Below are 14622 nucleotides of genomic sequence, written 5' to 3'. Positions count from 1 at the left end.
GCTCGTCATGACCGCAGTCACGGCATTGTCATCAGCTGCCCCTTCATCAAACCAGCAATCTCTGCGCGATCCGCGCCAACAGATTGAGTCTGCGGTCGAGATTAAAGCGACACTAAAGGTTACTGTGAAGTCAAGTTAAAGTGACAAAGCAATGCTCTAGAACGTATAAGGCGTCAATATAATCGTGAACAGAGCTTTAGTAACCGAGAAATTGAGGCAAATGCATGACACGATTTGAGACCCACCAGCGACACTCCGGTACTAGCCCGATGACGAAGGCACCCTCATCATAATTTATGTCACTAGTACTCAACTACTCATATTAAAAAGATCGTTTCATTAGTTTATTGGACGGAAGAAAATGCTACTTGTCTAATTCTGTTTGATTCTAAGAAAAAATAACATTTTGACGTTACCCTTGAGTAGTATGGGTTGTCGAAAGGTTTCGTTTTCGCTCGACTCTGCACAGCGCATGCTTTGGAGTTTCAGTTGTTTTGTTATCGCGTCGTGCTGCGCTGGTTCTGCTGGCTCGAGAAACTTGCATTTGGAACAAGCAGCGAGAATTCCACGTCCGGTGATGTCGGAGGATGCGCGAACGGTCCGCAGAACTTGGCCAAGGGCAGTTGCAGCGGCGAATCCAACGTTACTTATCACTGCGTGCCAACGAGTGAACCTGTCCGTTCGAAGTGGTCAAGTGCCGTTCCTCTGCCACAGCGCGTTGGCAAACAGCCGACAAATTGAATAGTGTGCTCGCTGCGCTTTTGTCCAGAGGATTACGAGTTCTGAGTTCTGCCGACTTACTGAAGTCGTGTGGAGTGCCTTTCAAAACAATGCTTTCCCGTAGCGCTGTTCCATCGGTATGGCCTACAGTCTACGAAGCGCAAGAACAACTGCAGGTCGAAAACGGGGCGGTGAGTGCGGCATTTAGTTTTCACGAAGGAAAAGCTACAAATGTGCGAATATGTACTGCCATGACATACAGTTGCCGTCGTAGTAGTACGGACCGACGCCGGCAGCGCGAGCCCTCAGCAGCAGGTCACGTTCATCAGTGCTTAAATCGCTGAAATCGAGCGCAGCTTCGCGAGCCAATGTGTCGCTGTCAGGGTCGTTCATTGCAACGAGCGTCAAAGTTGGCGTCATAAAATAAAGAACCAGCTTATCGTCGCGCGGTTTCCCTTCCGCTAGCCACCATAGTTCGGCTTTCGCGCTGCTGTAGGCTCTGTCTTGGCTCTGTTTCTGGCCGCGCGTTTACGTTTCGCGCGCAGAAAAGCCATAGCGCCGTCTGCGGGTGCCGCTTTACTCACCGACGGCACAACGTCACTATGAGACCATGACGTCACCACTCCTCGATCGGAGAGCGGGCGAATTGAGCTGCGCTAGAGGTATACGCGGACGCTTCAGAACGCATTTTCTCTTAAAATAAATCTCTTCTTCGCATGAAGCAAGCGTATCGAATTTTCTGGGACGGTATTTCAACAGTCCACGTTGACCTAACATTGACCTTTAGTGCCCCTTTAACCACACCTGCCAGGAGCGTAGATGCAAGAGTAAGAAATGTCTGATTTATAGCTCATGTCGCCAAAAAAAATGTCTGGCCATCTGTACAAATCTTCCTGTGTGCTTTTCTTTTGTCCTATCCATCCTATATCCCTTCGTTTCCGCAACATCTGGCATGATATGAAGCAGGTGAACCGCTAACCCTGGGTACAAAGAATCGTTTTAGTTACACTAAAGGTTCGTTTCGATGCTGAACTTGTCGAATTTCTTTCACAATAAGATGCTGCAGGTGTAATTAAAGAGGGATTTTTCACTGCGACTGGCCTATATGCTACAGCTGATTTGGGCTTGCATACAGCGCTCAAATGCATTTTGTTCATTTATTTGTTTCATATAAATAAAAAAGGCAAAAAAACTTACTCTTTTGCATGACGAATGTAAACAAACCTTCACCCAACGCAATCTGTGCGAACTTCAACCTTGTCGCAGCGTCGCAGTCCGGCTTGTCATCTCTTTAAAACATATTTCACCATGCTTTTCCTGTCCTTTGAAGAACATTTCTCCCGAGATGAAACCACAATTAAACCATAACCTGCTGACGCACTTTTGCGCCGTTTCGCACGGTTCCCAGTGTTGCTTTCACTGCGTTTAAAGGGCCCCTCACCAGTTCTGGCAATTTTGAGCTGACAAGCGCAGAGCATACATTGCGCGATAACAATCGTGTCTGCAAAGTATTACATCCCTACGCGCCGCGGGAAGATCTCAAATTTCAAACCAAACGCCGTTTTTCCTTCTCCTCGCGGCCGCCGCGCTCCAAGCCGGAGGATGATGTACTTGCGTCCCTGCACCTACGTACTCGAGTCCGCAGTGTGACGTCGCTCGTGGTGACACGTCACTTCGAGAATCATACAAGAAATCTTGCCACCGATGCGGAAAAGATGGGGCTCAACCTGATCACGTCTGCGCTCTACCCCACCAGGATGGGCAACTCGGTCTCGAGGGACACCACCCCAGACCTCACGCTCGTCCTCAACACCGAGGGGGCCACCTGGCAAAATACCGGTGATGACCTCGGCAGCGACCATTACATTGTGGAAATGTCAATAGCAATTGCTTTGAAACCACTACGAAAACGGATATACACGGATTGGGATGCTAAGTTTAGACAGGTAAGAAAGGAACGTACCGACAAGCCCGCTACGCTAGAACAATGGTCGCAAGAGCTCATAGAGTACGCCCGCAACGCGACCACAGAAATAGAAACAGATATCCAGACAATCGGGATGGACGCTAAGCTCGCTCACATGCTGGAAGCGAAAAGATCCATATTGCAAAGATGGTGTACCAAGAGACTCAATAGAAGACTGAGGAAAAAGGTCGCACTACTGAACAAGGACATTGAGCACCACTGTGTGGTACTCTCCAACCAACAATGGGACGAAGTAGGTGCAAGGGTCGATGGCAGCATGACATCGGGAAAAACCTGGAACCTGCTCAAACACCTTCTTAACAAAGGTCAAACCAGGAGCTCCCAGACCAAGGCGGCTGACAAGATAGCGAAACGCGAACTGAAAAACAACAATGAGCAGGAATTTATGGCACGACTCTCCGAGAGATGCATGCCACTCTCGAGCAGCCACGAAAACGAGGCCGAGACACCCGGTCCTCCATACACGGGCACGGAAAACCCTGATCTCGACGAACCCTTCACGGTGGAAGAAATCACGACCGTCCTTCAAAACCTGAATGGCACATCGGCTCCAAGTCCGGACGGTATTAGTAACAAGGCTCTTCGTAACTTGGACGAAGACTCCGTCCGGTTCCTAGCGGAACGAATCAATCAGGTCTGGGCTTCCGGTAGGGTCCCGCCGCAATGGAAGAACGCCACCATGGTTCTCATCCCAAAGCCCAACAAGCTTTCAGGCGTCGAGAACGTCAGACCTATATCACTCACGTCGTGCGTGGGTAAGGCTGCGGAACACGCCGTTCAGAACAGTCTCCAGATTCCTCGAAAACAAGGGGCTGTTACCACACACCCTCATCGGATTTAGACCCGGTCTATCAACTCAAGACACCATGATTTTAATCAAGCATCAAATATTGATACCGCCATTATAAACGCCAAGGCCATTCTCGGGTTGGATCTCCAGAAAGCATCCGATAACCTGTCTCACCAATACATTGTGGACACCATTTCTGACCTCAACCTCGGAGCTAGATTCCACTCTTACGCCAAGTCATTCTTGGATAACAGGACGGCTACTCTCCGATTTGCCGACCTCTCCACGGAGACACTCTTGCTGGAGAGCAGGGGCACCCCCCAAGGCTCGGTCATCTCCCCTATGCTTGTCAACCTTACCATGGCAGGACTTGCTGAGAAACTCGGACAGATCCACGGGCTCGAGCACACCATATACGCAGATGATATCACCATGTGGGTCTCCAAAGGAACCCCGGGCATGGTGCAGGACATCTTGCAAGAAGCAGTGAATACCGTAGAAGAATTTCTAATTCCCACAGGACTCAGATGCTCGCCTACCAAGTCGGAGCTGCTCGTACGCAGACCCACGCAGAAGGGCCGCACGCCATACTCGTCAGACTTCGATTATAATCAAGAAATTACCGTACGAACCAATTTCGGACACGTCATACCATGCGTCGACAAAATCAGAGTCCTGGGTATGATCGTAGAGACTAAAGACGTCAATGCTTCTATGGTTCAGAAGCAAATCACCAAGACCAACAACGCTATCGGGTTCATCAGAAGAATTGCAAGTAGACACAGGGGCCTCAAGGAACATAATCTCATCAAACTCATACACGCGTTCGTCACCTGTCACTTCGCATACGTTGCGGCAATGCTCAATTGGTCACGATCCGAAAGAGACAGACTTAATGCCCAAATCAGAAAGGTCACCAAGCAAGCCCTCGGCATTCCGACCAGCACCAGCAATGAGAAGCTGGAGCAGCTCGGCATGCACAACACCCTGGAAGAAATTGCCGAAGCCAGCAGCGCGCCCAGCTTGCTAGGCTTTCGACGATGCCTCCGGGGCGCACGATCCTAGGGAAGCTAGGCTTTGCTCAAGGAAACAGAAAAAGACTTTGCGGATCTCCCACGGGACATCCGTGCCAATATCACGGTACGACCTGTGCCCAGAAACGGACACCCCGAAAACAACAAGGGCAGACGACAAGCGAGAGGACAATTCGTCCTTTCTACCGCGTTCCAGCGCGTGATCATGCTCTGCGATCCCCTTGTTCTGCCTCAGTATTCGTGTAGCACTGAAGTATACCGCTAGTCATGTGTCCTTGTGCACAGTGCGCAAAATCGTGCGCGGCGCGAGCCGATAACAGCTCGCGCACAACGCCACTAGCGGAAGTGCCCACCGCCGAAAAAAAAAAAGAAAGCGCTTATAGGCCGTATGTAACCGCAATGTTTACCGGGAAACGCTGGCCGCGAACGCTATGCATGATGGCGGGCTTTGTGGTAGAAACGCGGCCTCATGTGTGGGCCGCGATGCGGTGGAGGCGAGCGCCAGCTGGAGGTATTGCAAGGAACATAATGATTGCATAATGGTATTGCATAATGATTCTCTGATCTGTCAATCTGTGATTGCGCAACATGTTTATTTGCCTTGTTTGACGCATTATATACAGTGGCTTTTGCTTAGATACGTAGGTTTATTGGAGATTTATACATATATTTAAATAACTTGTTGCGAGGTTTTGTGTATACATGCATTGATCTTTGTGTCCAGTGAGACTTTCTTGCCCCTTATCAAGCTGCATCTTTACATTTGTTTATTCCATTGTATCTTCGCATCCTCATGTATATTTTGCAGAACTCCTTCTTTGTATATGTGCTCCCTGTAGTGACTATAATTTTGGCGCCATTACTCGCAATACATGACTGGTGACAGCTGCTTCTACGCAATACATCGGAACAAAGGACAGCGTCATTTAGATTATTCCTTGGCCGTTGCATGTGTACAAAAAATACGGGGCAAAGTCAAAATGTAAAGGGACTTTTGCAATTTCTCGCATTAGGGTTTGATAACGCTGCTAGTATCCAGCGCTCTGCAACACTTCAATGGAATGTGTCACCCTTATTCCCGCGTTAGTCGTTAGAGTGTAGCAGACTGTTAAACATGACAGCTCCATTGTCGATCTGCACCACGGAGGAAATGAGGGCAGTGTTTCGTTATTTGTTTGTGGGAGTTGTTAAACCTGCGGGAATTATTCTTCGAATGCAAGCGCAGTATGGTGACAGTTCTATATCGCGAAGCAAGATCTACGAAAGGATAGAGCGTTTTAAACAGGGAAGAACTTCTTTATGTGACGAGGAAAGAACGGGTAGGCTATCGACGTCAAGGACTGAGGACGATTTGAAAGTCGTTGAGGGTATAGTGATGAACAACAGACGTATCACAGTGGACGAAATCGCCAGTACTGAACATATCAGTCATGGTTGAGCGTATTCCATCTTACACGACAGGCTAAATTTTCGGGAAGTGCGTGCAAGGCGGGTCCCAAGGAAATTGTCAGCGCAGCAAGAGGCACAAAGCTTGGACATCTCTCGTGAACATTTGGCACGTTATCGTCGCGAGGGAGATGCAATTGTTCATGTAGATGAAAATTGGATACATCATCACGAACCGGAAAGTACGGCGGCGAGCATGGTTTGGAAACACTCATTATCCCCAGAAGTTATCAAATTTAAACGTCGACCATCAGCTGATAAGATTATGCTAACAATATTCTGGGACATGGAAGGTGTGGCAGCCGTTCACTTCTCCCCAAGACTGTGAACAGTGAGAACTTGTGTGATGTGTTGCGAACTAAACTGAAACCTGCAATCAGATCCAAACGTTGTGGAAAACTGCGAAAAGGTGTTATCCTGCAGCAGGATAACGCTCGGCCACATTCTGCCAAATGGACGGCCGAAACAATAAAGGATCAAGTTGGGATTCGAATTGCTGGAACACCCCCCATACAGCCCAGACCTGGCTGCAAGTAATTTTCATATGTTTGGACCATTGATGGAAGCGCTCAGGGGAAGAGTATTTGCAGCCGATGCAGACGTCATTGATGCGGTGCAAAATTGGTTACAGGTGCAACCAAAAAGCTTTTTTTTTTTCAACGGAATAAAAAGAAAACTTGTGAAATGTTGCAAAAGCGCGTTGAAGTGCATAGACGTTATGCAGAAAAATAATGTATGTTTCAGTTTTCTATCATGAAAATTAATGTGCCCTTTCTCAAAAGCTCCTTTACTTTTTGACTTCCCCTTGTATAAACAAGGTTCTTGAATTAAAAAGTTTCATTATATATGTGTCTTCAAATTGTTCATTTCATGGCCTTCACGGTTTTCATATCAGCTTCATGCACTGCTTTGCTGGTTTCGAACTGATATAGTTCTAAAGTTCGTGTGATATTTTCTTTACTTATAACCGATCAACGGACAGAAAAGGTGGAAGCATTGATTTCTGTTATTTCTGGCACAATTTTTGGGGACGTACGAATATATTCTTTTATAAAAAAATTCATATTTTACATGTCTTGACAGTGTGCAGTGTTCAAGAATTCGTTTGCAGCATCTTTGGCAATGACAATGCAGTTATAATTCATGTATTTGATCCCTCGACAAATTCTATAAGGAACAGGCCGAGCTGAAACGTTAGTCCCCCCGAACGAAATTTCTGGCTACGCCACTGGTGGTGCCGCGTAGAGTTACTGAACGGGGAAGCAAGAAAAAAAAAGAACAGTGCATGTGCATGTATCTTTAGCAGCCGTACTCCTCGAACTCCATGGTTACACTCGAACGTGCCTCGATGAGACTCGGAGCTGCAACTACGCGTTATTCGAGAGCCACCACCGCCGCCGCTCAAACGTGAAAACGGCCGCGCCGTCGTTGGCGGCGAATTGCGGGGATTCTCTCGACAGGCGACGAAAGGGCACCATCGACCGCCGCCGCTTCACTAATGAACAGCGACGACTTGTCTGCTGTCTCCTGTTCGCACGCGGAGCAAGTTGGTCGAGAAGTTGCTCCGGTCGTGCTGCAAGTTCAGCGGTGAGCGAGGGTGCTTGTTTCTTTCCCTTGGAAACCTGACATTCACCGTGTGCTGTTCCACGCGCACCGTGCAACAGCGTACACTCTAACTACAGTGAGAACAATTCTTAATGGGGGGGGGGGGATTTTTTGTTCTCCTTGTCAGTAACGAACCTTTCTGAGCATTAGGTTACCCTTTGTCGAACTTAGGCCACCGTGACACTCATGGTTTAATTTTTCTTTCATTTGGGCCGATTTTGTTTTCCATTTCTCTGTTGTTTCTCTGCGTGGATGTATTATTGATGCTAATAGGGCAGCTGGCTCTTATTTAACCTATTTTCCCTGGCTTTAATCGCATATGACATTTTAGACTCGTCCCTAATCTTCTCTGATTCAGAAGCAGTTTAACATGGAGCCGCCCTCAATCTAAAGGAGCGGGGGGGGGGGGGGGTGCATCTCATTCTTGGCTTTCAGAGCGGAGACAGCACCGGAAGAAGACGCCGGTGAAAGCTGCTCGCATATGCAAGTTTCACAACAGTTCAGCTGCAACGGCGCCACAGACACGCGTGGATCAATTTCAGTAGTGATACAGAAAGACAGACAAAGAACTTTAATAACAAGGTCCTGAGAAGCTTTGCCCTAGGGCAGAGCTGCGGGCCACTCCCACGTGGGGACTGGTAGGCCGAGCCTAACCACCGCATTGTGGGCTCTCTGGACAGCCCAAGTTTGACGTGCATATTCTGAGCTCCGGATGGCAGAGCTCCATTCTTGTTCTTTGATGCAATTGGGTCCCTGTATCGAGGGGGATCGCCAGAGCATGTGTGCGAGATTGCTAAGAGCCCCACAGTCGGGGCAAGTAGAGCTGAAAGCCTCTGGAGTGATCGTGTTGAAAAGGGCCAGGTTTGGATAGCGCTTCATCTGAAGCATGCGTAAAGTGGACGGCAGAGGTCTAGCCAGTTTGCTGTGAGGGGGAGGATAAGTCCTCCTACCCAGGTGATAGCGCGTAGTAATTTCGCTGAAAGTAGTGAGAGTGTCCCGAAACTAGAGAACCCCGGAGTCTGAGCTCGATCCTGCTCCCACGCGGTGGGTTAGTGCGCGCGCTTGGGAGTGGGCGATGTCATTGAGATTGGGAAACGAGTCAAGCTGGGGGTCGAGTTGAGCCGGAAACCACATGATGGTGTGCGGAGAGATTATCTTGTTCTTGAGAATCCTGTGAGCCTCCTCAGCGATGGATCCTGAAGCGAAAGCCCTGAGCGCCGATCTCGAATCAGTGAAGATTTGTGATCTGCTGTTGTCTAGGAGTGCTATAGCAATTGCGACCTGTTCCGCTCTGGTTGGTGTTGAGCACTTCAGGGAAGCCGCATTCACTATCTGTCCGTTGTGATCAACGAGGGCAATGGCAAAGTTAGACGACGGTCCATATTGGGCTGCGTCGACAAAACTTGCCGAGTAGGGATCGTCTTTGGTACGCTTGAGGAGGGCGAGGGCTCTTGCCCTGCGTCTGCCTACGTTGTGTTAAGGATGAACATTACGGGGAAACGGTGCAACTCGTATGTTTTTCTTTTGATTTTCTGAAATTTCATATTATCGCTCTTCCATGAGGATAGGGTTGATCCCAAGAACTGCCAGGATCTTCTTTCCAGCCGGGGTACAGGATAGAAGGGCCAGTTGGGCTGACTCCTGGGCCTCGATTATCTCGTCCAATGTGTTGTGCACTCCCAGTTGCATCAGGAGGTCCATGCTCGCCCGTAACGGAATGCCTAGTACTTTTTATACTTTTTCGGATGAGCGTTTTTAATCGTTTCTTCTCGGAGTTATACCAGTTGTGCATGGCTGCCAGCGTGGAACAACCGGAGGAGGTTGTGTTCCTTTAAGCCTCCACGCCTATTCGAGACTCTGCAGTTGATTAGTCTCATCATGTTCTCAGGCTTGGCTGTGAGCTTGTTGAGCGTCGTATTATTACTGCCATTGGATTCGATGAACATGCCAAGGACCCGAATGGTGTCTACTCTGGGGATGGTACAGCTGCATTTAGTGTGGAGTTTGATGTTTATTTAAGACAACGGTTTCCAGCCTCTAGGTTTGGGACCTCTCCTGACTGGCCTGTAGAGGAAGAGCTCAGACTAGCTCGGGGAGCATCTAAGCCCCGTATTTTCCAGGTACATCTCTGTTTGATCTACAGCTTCCTGTAAGCCTAATTCAACAGCTCCTTCGCTTCCTCCGGTGCACCAGATTGTGATGTCATCAGCGTAGAGCGTATATGATTGATCCCTTCTATGTTGGAGAGCATTTGCGATAATTTCTTCATGGCGATGTCAAAAAGCAATGATGAGACTACCGCTCCTTGTGGCGTGCCTCTGGGGCCCAAACTGAAATTGTCGGACTTGAGGTCACGGATTTCGAGCGTGGCCTTGCGATCCCGTAGGAACGAGCTTATGTATCTGTGGAAGGCGTCTCCCAAATTGAGCTCTGAGATGGAGTTCAGAATGTGAGCATGGGATGCATTGTCAAAGGCTTTCTCTAGGTCTAAGCCTAGGATGCCTCTTATATCTCTTGTGGTGTTGTCAATGATTTGACATTTGATGAGTTTCATCACGTCTTGCGTTGACAGGGCCGGACGAAAGCCGATCATGTCGTACGCAAACAATCCTTGTTTCTCGATGTGCTTAGAAATTCGATTGTGTATGACATGTTCCGCTACTTTCCCCACGCAGGACATGAGGGAAATGGGTCTGAGGTTTGATAGACTCGGGGGCCTTCCAGGCTTTGGAATGAGGATGACTGAGGCCATTTTCCAGGACTCCGGGACAACCCCTCGTTCCCATATTCCATTAATCTCCTCTGTCAACCATTCTATAGAGCAGTCGTCCAGGTTTCTGAGGGTGCGGTTGGGGATGCCATCAGGGCCAGGGGCAGACCTGCCATTTAGATTCTGGAGAGCTTCCCTTATTTCGTATGCCTTGAAGGGGTTATCTAGCTCGGGGCAAGATGAGCCGTTATAGGGGGCATAGTCTTCGTCACTCGAGTTGCCCAGTGGCAGATACTTGCGAGCGAGTCCGTCAAGTACGGTCTGCAATGTCTCTGATTGTGATGCCTGGTGCAGAACCTTCGCTATTACTTGTCTTTGGTTTGACGGTGTTGGTATCATCGAGCAGATGCTTGAGTAGGTTCCATTTAGCTCCAACTCTCACCTGGCCATCCACGGAATTAGACCTCATACCACTGTTGTCTGCTCAAGGTTTGGCAGTGATCTTCTATAGTTTTGTTGAGCTCCGCGATCTTTTTTCGGAGCCTTCGGTTGAGTTTCTGCCCTTTCCATCTGTTCAACAGTGACGTTTTAGCTTCTAGAAGAGGAGCGAGGCGGTTATCCATCGTGTCCACCTCCAGTTCAGTCTGGATTTTCTTTGTCGGTGCGCTGATATCCTCCTTTAACTGTTCAGCCCACTGCTCAAGGCTAAGTGCTGAGTCATGCGTTTGTGCTCGCTCTTCCCGAATCTTGCGAATGTAATCCCAATCTGTAATAGTTAACTCTTTGAGGTCCCCGCTTTTCACGTTGACGGAGCTGGCCAGGATGTTGTGATCAGTACCAAGGTCCACTTGGAGGTTGGACCAAGATGCCGATTCCACATTCCGTATGAAAAAGAGATCGGGTGTGGTATCCCTAGAGCAGGAGTTGCCGAACCTGGTCGGAAAAGCCGGATCTGTTATAAGCGTGAGGTTATTATTGACTGTAGTTTCCCATAGGTCAACGCCCTTGCGGTTAGCTTGTTGGTACCTGTCAAGGATTGGTGGTGGGGTAATTCGCACTCTCCGAACCGGAGGGGATGGGGCGACAACAAACCCACCCCGCGTGCGTGTATTGCGGGTTCGACTGCTGACCGGCGATAAGGTCCACGCCTGATCGACCGTGAACCAGAGGTATGAGACGGGAGGCGACGTCGTACAACACACACTCAATTTAATAAAGTGGAATCATGCGCGAGACATAATAAAAGGAAAAGAACATACAACTTCCAGTAGTGGGTCCTAGCTCGCGGAAGGCGCGCGGGTCACACAACACACGCCCTGACGCCACTCGCGCGACACTAAGCCCACCACGTGGGAACCATTAACACTCGCGAAATACAAATAAAATACGCAACACAAATGAAAAATACACGCGACAATAAATACGGCAAGTACTACACTAACAGAACATACAAGAATTAACACTCGATGGCTAAATAAACGAAAGATTAAACGCGATTGAAAAAATACAGTCCGGCGGAAAGTTTGAGAGCGGCCTGGTACACGAGGCTTACCTGGGGTGCTTGCCGAGGTCCCGATCTGAAGAGCGTCGGGCTGCTGGTACCTCGCCGCCGAAGATCCTGACGGACTTGCACCATCTGTCGGTCGAATGGCGAAGACTTCGGCCTGGAGGTTTCAGCCTGCCGACCACATCTTCAGCTGTCTCCCAGTGCACGACCCCGCTCCTTCGTCTTCCAAGCTGCTCTGCCGCTCGCCGAGCCGCCTCGTCCCTCCGCCGCGCTCAGTCGACACACGTGACCAAACCGGTATGAAGAGCTCAGGGACCATGGGAAGCTCTCTTCCCCATCGCCGTGCAAGCGGCGTTGCTGCTGCTCCGGCAATGGCGGCCATCTTGAGAGGGCGCGGGCATGCAACTCTGTAGCCCCGTTTACATGAATGCGACAGTGGCACATCGCATTTCCAAGCGCATTTGGGAAAGGTGATGCGACGCCATTTACATGTAGTGCCTGATCTCTCGCGAGAACGTAGCGCCACATAGTGTCGTATAAGGGAAGTGCAACCGACTTCCGGTGCAACTGGTTTCCGGTAGTAGGCCAAGTGCACGTTGGTGGTTGAGTGCCGAGAAATAGACAGCTTTAGTTTAGCGTACGCAACTTATAGCATACGCTATACGCTATAGTGCAGCGTACGCGAAGCAGCGCACATTTATTTAGACTTTTCATTGGTCAGCGAGATTTTCGGATCTCAGAGGCCATATGCCGTCGTTGCGGCTATTTCCCGACTCTAGCGATAGGTAGCGCTGACATCCCGAATGTTTCTTTCGTTAGGCTTCGACTCGTTCGAAAGGAGAAGCGATCTCGAAAACACCACGAGATTATCCATAATACTCTGTCGTCGAAGCAACCTGAGACTAAGCGAAAGCCGTTTACACAATCATTTGCTGCGAACGAAGTGCATTTTACAAAAGCAACGCCAAATTCAATTCGAAGCGGGCAGCCGGGACCGCCGCCATGTTGGAGGCTAATTCCTTCCCATGATTCCTAATGCGACCAACCTGCGTGTACATGCTCCGCGAGAGTCGACTCGCGCCCGTAAATCTACCCTCGCCTGGTGCATTTATGCGATGCGCCTTCCTAGCGCATTACTGCTGTTTACAAGAATGTGATGCGCTAGAAATGCGATGCGATGCGACACTGTCGCATTCATGTAAACGCGGCTTGTCAGTACCCCCATGCTTGATGCGGTGCGTTGAAGTCTCCGGCCACCAGGAGTGGAAATGTCTTGGCCTTGCTTGTAGCACTGTTGATAATTGCCGCGGATGTTTGCCTGAGGTCTTTGGGTGTACTGTACATGTTAAGTATAAATATACTTGTCTTGAATGGTCCGCTGGGGATGATTTCAAGAAGCGAGTGTTCAACCTTATTGAATTCAAGATTCAGATCGTGGGTTATGAACGCACATTTCTTCGTGACTAATGTGCTGATTCCCCTCTTCCTATCAGCGTATTGGGTATGCGATTTATAGCCTGGTAGGGTGACCGTATATGTGAGCGTTTCTTGTAATAGGAAAACATGTGTTTTTGAAACATGTTTTTAGGTAGACCATTGGCACTGGGTTCCGCTACGGGGATCTCCATGGGCGTTTCTACTGCAGGGGCCTGACTGGGTTGAACTGTCTCTCGCTTGCTGGCTTTTTTTACTTCTGCAATTTCTGCTGTGAGCTGCTCCATTGCGTATTTTAACGAAGCGTTTTCTCTTTCTAATTGTGCAATCCTGTCGTGATCTGGCGATTGACCCCCCGTTACCTTTTTCGGTGATTCCTTGACCCGGTCAGCCCATGTGGTACCACGATGAGCAGGCTCCTGGATCTGAACTGCAGCCCCCCCCCCCCCCCCCCCTGGAACGAGAGTGGCTTCTGGAGCAGGAGCGAGTCCCGGGGGCCTTGCGGCCCCTCGAAGACGAGCGTTCCGTCGAGCGACCCCTAGAATGGGCACGGTCCTGGTAGCCGCTATCCTCGCCGCCAGGGTCTCGGGATCGGCTCCTGGATCTGTGCGAGCTGCTGAGGGCCGGCTTGAGAGCCATAGGCGACCCAGTTGGTTGTTTGGATGGGTCGCGGTTGCGCCGTTCCATTCTCCGTTGTCTAACTACAAACGCAATTTGGAACCTTTGCTTGCAGGTTCTGTCAGCCGTAGGATGAGGGCCTCCGCAGAGGGTGCACATCGGTGTACATTCGTGCTTACCGTCCGGGTTGGTCGCACCACAGCCGCGGCAGATGGTATTTTTAGGGGCTGGGCAAACGTCAGCTCTATGGGCAAGCTTTCCACATGCATAGCAAACGTCAGTTTGTCTGCGATAGAGTGAGCATTTGACCATACTGGGACCGCATTACACGTAGTCCGGGACTTTGAGTCCATCAAACAGGATGACTACCGTGCTTGTGTTGCGCCTTCGAGGTGATTTGTCTCACCTCGAGGGCGCTTGGATTCTTGGCTTGAAGGATGAGGCGTTTGAGCTCCTCTCGATCGATGGTGGGATCAATGTCACGAATAACTCCCTTGCATGAGTTTTCGGGGGCTGCGATATATACACTAACTTCGTAGCTTGCTTGTCCATAAGTATATCTTTCACATCGCCGTAGGCCATGGCGTTGCGTTTTGATGGCGTGCTTGCCACCAATATGTTTTGCACCATGTTCGGACATATAATATCCTCCGCCGTATCCGCCTCCGTAAGTCTAGCAGCGGTAGTGAGGGCTTGGGCAACTCTAAAGTTGCCCATCTTCTTGATGTCCAGTCCTCCACGGGGACGGATTAGGATTCGAACATGCTCTTT

At 49.6% G+C, this 14622-nt stretch overlaps 1 protein-coding gene across 1 annotated transcript; it reads left to right on the top strand.

Annotated features, from left to right (window-relative positions):
- The first annotated feature begins 2435 nt into the window (after positions 1-2435).
- On the top strand, positions 2436-13987 carry LOC139052248 (uncharacterized). Its single transcript, XM_070529343.1, has 3 exons — positions 2436-3431; positions 3648-3983; positions 13967-13987. The coding sequence occupies exons 1-3, from the start codon at positions 2436-2438 to the stop codon at positions 13985-13987; spliced, it is 1353 nt and encodes a 450-aa protein (XP_070385444.1).
- The last annotated feature ends 635 nt before the right edge of the window (positions 13988-14622 follow it).

Source organism: Dermacentor albipictus, unplaced genomic scaffold, assembly GCF_038994185.2.
Source record: "Dermacentor albipictus isolate Rhodes 1998 colony unplaced genomic scaffold, USDA_Dalb.pri_finalv2 scaffold_20, whole genome shotgun sequence".
In the NCBI taxonomy this organism is placed as follows: Eukaryota; Metazoa; Arthropoda; class Arachnida; order Ixodida; family Ixodidae; genus Dermacentor; species Dermacentor albipictus.
The sequence above is the reverse complement of the archived record's forward strand: the minus strand, read 5'-3'. Positions and strand labels throughout refer to the sequence as shown.

What these genes read in the sequence shown, in the direction of transcription:
- LOC139052248 (XM_070529343.1), top strand. Translation starts at nt 2,436, where the DNA reads ATGGGGCTCAACCTGATCACGTCTGCGCTCTACCCCACCAGGATGGGC. An exon ending in AGCTTTCAGGCGTCGAGAAC is followed by an intron (nt 3,432 to 3,647) that starts GTCAGACCTATA and finishes TTGGATCTCCAG; the next exon opens with AAAGCATCCGATAACCTGTC. An exon ending in AGGACATCTTGCAAGAAGCA is followed by an intron (nt 3,984 to 13,966) that starts GTGAATACCGTA and finishes CTTTGCTTGCAG; the next exon opens with GTTCTGTCAGCCGTAGGATG.